At 41.8% G+C, this 7,646-nt stretch overlaps 1 protein-coding gene across 1 annotated transcript; it reads right to left on the bottom strand.

Moving 5' to 3' along the window:
- Nucleotides 1-4,953: 4,953 nt before the first annotated feature.
- On the bottom strand, nucleotides 4,954-7,615 carry SAT1 (spermidine/spermine N1-acetyltransferase 1). The gene is made up of 5 exons (XM_024742007.1): nucleotides 7,431-7,615; nucleotides 7,257-7,340; nucleotides 5,733-5,834; nucleotides 5,598-5,638; nucleotides 4,954-5,474 (listed from the first exon to the last, which is right to left on the bottom strand). The coding sequence occupies exons 1-5, from the start codon at nucleotides 7,459-7,461 to the stop codon at nucleotides 5,304-5,306; spliced, it is 429 nt and encodes a 142-aa protein (XP_024597775.1). The 5' UTR covers nucleotides 7,462-7,615; the 3' UTR covers nucleotides 4,954-5,303.
- Between the last annotated feature and the right edge of the window lie 31 nt (nucleotides 7,616-7,646).

The following is a 7,646-nucleotide window of genomic DNA, read 5'->3' as shown; positions in this document are numbered from 1 at the left end:
AGGGTTACTCTAAGTATATCATATAGAATATATTAATCATGTACATCCTGCACTTCCATATTCATAATCTCACTTGCAACTCTGAGGTAGTTTATTTTTAGTCCTGTAAATGAAGAAGTGCCAAGATCCAATTCAGTTTTCTTTGACTCCAAGTGGAGCATTCTTTCCACCAGACCCAAACTGCCCCTGGACAGACCGTGTTGCTCTGCAAACAAGGATCACTGTCATTGTGGATTTAGCTGTTTTGTAACCACTTTTGTTGTTTTTGTTATTGATTCACTGAAGGAAAGAAAGCGGCATAAGCCCCGAGGTGGAAGAAGACAGCCCTGGGCCGTAGCTGGTGGAAGGCTCCCTGAGCTAAGCTGGAGGTGAATGGCACCAGTCGGCTGTGCCCATGTTATTGTCAAAACAGAGCCGTGAACACTGCTTGAACCCAGTAAATGTTGCTTCCCTGGAAATCTCAGAAGCTCGGAGTTACCTAGCCATTGATGTCAGGTCTGGGGTAGGAAATGTACTAGATGAACCTGGGACATCTTAAAAGCGAGGAAGCTAACAAAGAAAGGCTTCTGTAGTCGTGTCCAAAGGATTCTGAAGCCAACTTGAAGAAGCTCTCACTGGACAATTAGAGCAATCCAAGCTTCAATCAGAAAAATGACGGCAAGGAATTAAGACACATAAGATGCTGGGGAAATGAGTTCATTCTTTTGAAACCTAGTAAATTAAAAGAATCAAGCATGTATCCTGCCTTTGCTGGGTGAACTGTACTTCATGGTAACGAAACACAATATAGGAGAAGGTTCTCTTTATAGAAGTATTTTAGCTAAGAAGTGAAGAAGGAATGATAGAGTATCACAGTTTGAAACTCCTAATGAATCAGTGCACCTAGGTATTGACATCATCGGCTGCATCACAAAAAGAGACAAACAAACATTATATGCCTCTTGGTGGGAAAAAAAACATATCTATGAAATATTCTTGCTGAAATATCAAGACTAAATCTGTCCAAATTGGGGCTTAATTGGTAAAGTCTTACCTCTGATGCCGTTGGCCTTTTTCTAACCAGTCAGAAGCAGGCAGTATTGCATTATGGTCACAGCAGTGTTTCTCAAACTCTAGTAACACAGACTCCTTTTAAAGGAAAGACTTCTCATAGTGGTGATTGAAATCATTCTTATTATATTTACTTACTGTAGACATACAACTAGATGTGAACGTTTGATGTTCATAGCTCCTATCCAACTGTGAAACCATATACATTTACAAGTCAAATACAGACAAAACTACCAAATGAATAAAATTCAAATGGGCAACACTGATTTAATGTGAGGGAAGATGTTTTGCTGAAATGAAGTTGCTCCTCGCAAAGGAGCGTGGTACTGATGGCTGTTTCCGGTTTCAGCATTGTATGCAGTTGGTTGACACAATTCTCCCACCATTTTTCTCTAAAAACTCTCCAGGAGGTTCTCCCTCATGCAGCGTGATGTGATTTCACTTGTTCTTTGCTTGTTAATGATGTGGTGCCAAGGTGAGCAGCGTAAACACAGACTGAAATGGTTGTCCTCACGGTTGTGACTAGGATTCGGTTAAAAGGTGATTATCTACATCAGTGGCGATCAATCCAGCCTTCACTTTGGAATGGACATTAAGATATAATTAAAGATTCTCTCCGGGTGGGACGTTAGTATTTCTTAAAATCTTTCTAGGTGATTCTAATGTGCAGCCCGTACTAAGAACTACTGATTTCAATGATCTAGAAAATGCTTATACAGTTGGCCCTGCCTGATCTGTGAGTTCCATATCCGCGGATTCAAGTAACAGTGGATGGAAAATATTCAGAAAAAAAAAATTCCAGAATCCCCCTCGGATACTGAGGGACAACTGTACTTATTCTTCTTTAGAGTATAATCCAAAAGAAACACCAAATTCAGTCATTCTTATGGAGAATATGAGGTCCTCTGAGAAGATGGCAGTGAACCCCCAGGGGTTTGAGAAATTTTGTTGGGAGTTTGATTCCCAGGCCTAGTTGTGTGGCCTTGGGCAACTTAACCGCTCTGAGGGTTAGTTTCTCATTATAAAAAGAAACAAATAGTAGCATCTACCTCACACGATGTTTGTGAGAATTAGATGACATAATAACTATACAAAGTGCTAAACACAATGCCTGGTTCCTGGAGAGTACTTACTAAACGTTAGCTCTCATTAACTATTATGTTGACAACCACCTGGAAGCTACTAAAACATTTGCTGGGCAGATGCAAGCCACAAGAAAGAAAGGTGTTGGGGGAAGAGGGTGCTGGGAGACCTTTGCAAGGAAGGGTATTTGGCGGCCTTTGATAGATGAGGCATAAAAGGCAATGATGGTAGGGGTGGGGGTGGGATGGACTCAATAAGGGTGTGGGCCTGTCAGTCTGGGCTGTGGGTGACAGCTGACTAGCTTGAAGCCCAGACTGGCAGCACAAAGTAAAGGGATGAGAATAAAGCACAGAGTCACCCTGAGATGACAATCCACATGAAGAGATGATGAAGCAAGGAGACGAAGATGAGGCCGGTCTCGCAAACAGAATCCTGGGAGCGGACGTGGCCACTGCAGACTCTGAGCAGTCACTTGCCTCAAGGAGCACAGATAAGTGCCATCATTCTAGGCCCTGCTGGGTAGAGTGGGACTGGGTAGAGTGGGTGTTAAGACATTAATAAATCATTAGATTTCTTCTGAATTGTTGCTTGTGCATTTCTGTGAAAAAGACTCTACTTTCTTTCCCTAGAAAGGCTGCCCAGTGGAATCTAAGCAGTTGATGACCTTGGGCTCTGGTTTGGAGCGTGACAGAAGGTGCCTCTACTGTTGACCCTGTAATCAGATTGGTGGCAGGATGTCTTGTAAGCCTATGTGTGGACAAACCCAGCTACTTCCTGTTTTAATACTATCAAAATTTTTGATTTTATTATTCTTTAAGGGAGCTAATAAACTTAGCAAGTAAGTTTTTTTTTTAACTACACAGAGAAAACCCCAAAATATTCTTATGTAATAATTGGCAAGTTCTTAGGCCTGAAATACTGTTCCTCCCAAATGATTATGTCAGACATAATATTTTAGTAAAATAGTAATTTCAAAGTTATCTTTACAGAGGTGTTGCTTACCTGGACTCCCCCTGCCCCCCTTTTCCAGGTTTATCATTGTTTATTATTTCCTTTCATATAATTTCCCCGGATTGTGTTTTCTTACTTGCCTGGTGATTTCAAGCTTTATGGATTTGTTTTTATAGTTCAGTTTTTAAAGAGGTGTCTTTGTAACAGCGTTGAACATTCAGTAGGCTGATGCTGTGGTGTTTCAGCTTCTAAATTTTAAACTCAAGGGACTTTTTTAAAGTGGATACAAAAACTTCCTAAAAGCTTTCATGGTGACAACACTGGGCCTTTAGGGCTAAGCTCTAAGTATGAGAAAACAAAGAGTTACATTGTAACTCACTTGGTTAATCTAATTTATTCACATATTTAACCACAGTCAGCATGTAGTTGTTTTCCTCAAGGAGGCCCACTTTCCAAAACACAATTTTCAAAATGTCTCCTTTCTCCACAAAGCTCCTTGTGTTTAGTTAACCCTTTTTATGCTTGCCAGCGTTTCTCTCCTATAGTTACTCGCCAGTCTAGCAGGACCCTGGTTGAGAACGGACTCTAAGTCTATTTTCATGACATGCTCTCTGAGCTACCGATAAATCCCAAAGCGCTCCTGTTAAACACAGTACAGGATCCTGCTTGTTTATATGGCTGCCTTCTAATTTAGGGAGCCACAAAAGACACTGAAACCAAGGGATGCAGGACAAATCGCCCTTTGAGTGAGGAGTCCAGTGTTTCTTTCCTGGAGAACACAGTAAGAAGACACAGAGTACTGCTTCTCAGTTATCTGACGATTTCTTTTGGAAAACATTAATCTTGGAAATCAGTACAGTGGTTATTAACTACCACTTTCATTACTGTGGGAATTAGTGGGTTTAGGAATTTAGGTCAGTGTCATGAGTAATAAAAGGAGTTCACCTATCTAAAACTGTCTCCTCCTCAGCCCTCTGTGAGTTTCATTTTCAGTCCTGGAGAAAGCTTCTATTTACTTCTCCCCCAACCCCCAGCAGTTTTAAGCCCTCCTATTGTTTCTCCGCTTAGAAACCCATGTGTTAACACAGTTATCAGAAACTTGCCCTCCAAATAGGATGCTAATTACCCTGACTGGTACCTGTGTCCAACTCCAGCCTTTTAGTTTACAAAATTCCTTTAAAAATGTGGAATTTTTGTTCCTAACTAGCAAAGTGATCTACTTTCCCTTCAGAATAGTATTTGTGTGTGGGATGAGGTTGTTGTGGGCAAGATGTTTTTTCCCCCAGTTTCCAGTATTTCAGAACCCATTTCCACCTCTTTTACTGGTGTAACAAATAGGCTTTTTCATTGTGGGCCTTAGTTTCTAAGCTCTTGAAAATTCTGTTGGATTAAGTGTAGTGTCATCAATATAAAGTCATATTTTTATATGTTGCTACATATAAAACCTTGGGATTCAACTGGCTTCTTTCTAGACATTGGGAATACCAGCACAACATAGCTTCTGACCATAAGACACTTTAAACTGGGTTAAAAACTCTTTTTAGGGGCTTCCCTGGTGGCGCAGTGGTGAGTCCGCCTGCCGATGCAGGGGACATGGGTTCATGCCCCGGTCCGAGAAGATCCCACATGCCGCGGAGCGGCTAGGCCCGTGAGCCATGGCTGCTGAGCCTGCGCGTCCGGACCCTGTGCTCTGCAACGGGAGAGGCCCCAACAGTGAGAGGCCCGTGTACCGCAAAAACAAAAAACAAGAAAAAAACTTTTAAAAAAACTGTCAAGTTATCATGTTTCTTGGGCATTTTTACTTTGCACTCAACAGCAAGAAAAATGTCTAAGAAATAAAGGATCAGTAAAAATGCTTACACCAAACAATTAAATCAAAGGGTAGTTTATTAAAAAAGAATCAAAACAGAAACTCTAAGTACCAGTGTGTACATTGTACACATTGAAATGACTCACAAGAGTGGAGTTTTTTCATAGACATTATCATACCACCTTGCTGTTCATTACAGATGTTCCAACAGAAGTCTGACTCCAACGTGCATACAAGGATTGCCATCTTAAACAGACCTTACTTCAAACATGCAACAACGCCACTGGTAATAAAGCTTTGGAATGGGTGCTCATTCTATCATTTCACTACAAATAAGATAGAAAGCAAGGTAAGTTGAGAATTTATTCTAAAATAGAATGGAAGCTGTCATTGTCTACACCAGCACTCCTCACTCCTCTGCTGCCATTTTTAGCAAGTACTCCTTGTCGATCTTGAAGAGTCTCCATCCCTCTTCGCTGGACAGATCAGAAGCACCTCTTCTTTTGTAGAAGTTGATAGATGGTTCATTCCACTCTGCTACCAAGAAGTGCATGCTGCTGCAGCGACACTTCATCGCAACCTGTTATGCAGGAGAGGAAAACACAAACTCAGTGACATTTCACCTGCTTTCCAAGACCCAATTTTGATTCAGGTGTTAAAATAATCCAGTAACCCTTACAAATTTGGAAACACCAAGACATACCTGGCTTAGATTCTTCAGAATTTCTGATCCTATGCCAAAGCCTAAAAAAGAAAGAGAAGTACCATTTAAAAGGTCATTTTAAGGACTTCAAGCCCTGATTTCTCTTTAGAGCAGCCCCCCTGAACTCAGTCATACCTCTATAATCACTCATCACGAAGAAGTCCTCAAGATACAACAGTTTGCCAATCCATGGGTCATAGGTAAAATAGTACATGGCAAAACCAACAATGCTGTGTCCTGTAATAAGAGTATCACATGAGTTATGGATAAAAAACAATCCGTCAAAGTTGTAGCTGCAAAATCAGAAGTCTATCATAAGTTTTTAAAAAACATACATGCATGTATTACAGAAATAAGTAGCCAGTGGGCCAGACTGTCTCGTGACTTTTATGCTAGTGCAATCCAGGCCACTGTTGGATGATCTCACTGTTCTTAGAACATGTATTTGCAAAAAGCACACATTAGAGCTAGCTGAAACCAGGCTAAAACTGTGGACTGGCCACTCTGCAATCTGCTGGATCTCACACTCAGGAAGTGAGAATGCTTTCATTACTTGCCAGAACGAAAGTGCTATGGTCTTAAAACTAAACACACACATTATTCACATCCTATTGATATATTGGTATCTTGACTTGGGAATAAGTCAGGTTTACACGGCAGTTCAGAATAGTTAAGTATTTGTAGTTTAGAAACTCTGCTTCCTTAAGGTCAGGACATCAGGCCAAAAGAGCAACGTTTAATTTCAGAACTTGCCTTCCAATTCAACATTTTCCATTTGCTCTCCCCAATGTTTAAGCTGGAAGAAGTAGAGGTACCCAGGTGTGATGTAACATCCACATACCTCTGGAAAGTACCTCATCCCTTATGTTTTCTGCTCATTTTTTCTAGTATGAGGAAATGACCTCAGAAAAACCCTTAAGCACCCCCCACTGCCCCTGCCCAACAACTTCCCTCTTTAGCTCCGTCTTCTGCCCATTCAACAAGAACCAGAAAGGAAAAAACAACGACAAAGAAAAAACAAAGAAAAAAAGGAAAAAAGCATCTGACTCCTTCTTTATGGGTGTCTGTAATTCCAATTGGAGGCAAAGGTTTCAAATTAAACTTTCTAGCCATTTTATAGTCCTTTGCAAACAGGAAGTGAGTACAATGGAGCTTCTGATCTACCGTGTTTTAAGTGTGTGATAATAGGGCCTTACCTCATTTATCATGATCATCTACTTTATTGTGTAAAGGATCTTTTAGTTACCTCCCCGCCCATCCATGTACACGGAAGGGCCATGTACATGGCGAAGCTAGAGACTGTAACCTGAAGATTGGGACAAATTAAAGAAAAAAATGTAATTTAACACAAATACAAAAACGGTTACGTTAGGGTCAAACAAGAACCATTTATGAAACTGAATTACAACAAACGACTTTATACCTAACTTTTCCGGGTCTCCACAGCACTGATACTTAAACAGCTCTTCTAACCCGCCCTATTATTAAGTGCAGCAATCTATTTTTTTTTCTCAGTAGTTTGAACACTGGCTGGCTAGTATTTCTGGCCAACTTCTCAGTAAGTAACTTCAGCCTGTGTTGTCAGTGCTTCTACAGAGCAGCCACTACGTCTTCCACAACACTCGGTCTCTCCGGCTTCTGGAAGGAGAGGGCGATTACCTTCTGGAGTCATGTGCTCCTTCGGCACTTCTGCGACCAGGCAGTGGTAGAAGGGGTGCTCTCCAAAACCATCCTCTAGCAGATCTGCAAGAAGAGGCAGAAGGGACAGTGTTGGCCTCGATGAAGGTGGCAGGCACCGGACGCTCGTCCCCCGCCCCGCCACTGATGCGTTACCTTTTTCAGTTAATATTACTTGCTCTTCCATGTATTCGTATTTAGCCAATTCCTGGGTTGATGTACACAAGAGAAAAGAAGAGAAGCAGAAAATTAAGTGAGACCCCGGCCCGGCCAGCTCGGGGGAATGGGGTGGGCTGGGCGGAGATTCATACCCTGAGTCTCGCCCGGAGCGGCGCGGCCGGGCCGGGGCTGGGGGAGGCAGGCGGAGAGAGG

This window comes from Neophocaena asiaeorientalis, unplaced genomic scaffold (assembly GCF_003031525.2).
Source record: "Neophocaena asiaeorientalis asiaeorientalis breed wild unplaced genomic scaffold, Neophocaena_asiaeorientalis_V1.1 scaffold1769, whole genome shotgun sequence".
NCBI lineage: Eukaryota > Metazoa > Chordata > Mammalia > Artiodactyla > Phocoenidae > Neophocaena > Neophocaena asiaeorientalis.
This window is presented reverse-complemented; position numbering and strand designations above follow the sequence as displayed.

What these genes read in the sequence shown, in the direction of transcription:
- SAT1 (XM_024742007.1), bottom strand. Translation starts at nt 7,461, where the DNA reads ATGGAAGAGCAAGTAATATTAACTGAAAAAG. An exon ending in AGTAATATTAACTGAAAAAG is followed by an intron (nt 7,341 to 7,430) that starts GTAACGCATCAG and finishes CTCTTCTTGCAG; the next exon opens with ATCTGCTAGAGGATGGTTTT. An exon ending in TTCTGAAGAATCTAAGCCAG is followed by an intron (nt 5,475 to 5,597) that starts GTATGTCTTGGT and finishes CCTGCATAACAG; the next exon opens with GTTGCGATGAAGTGTCGCTG.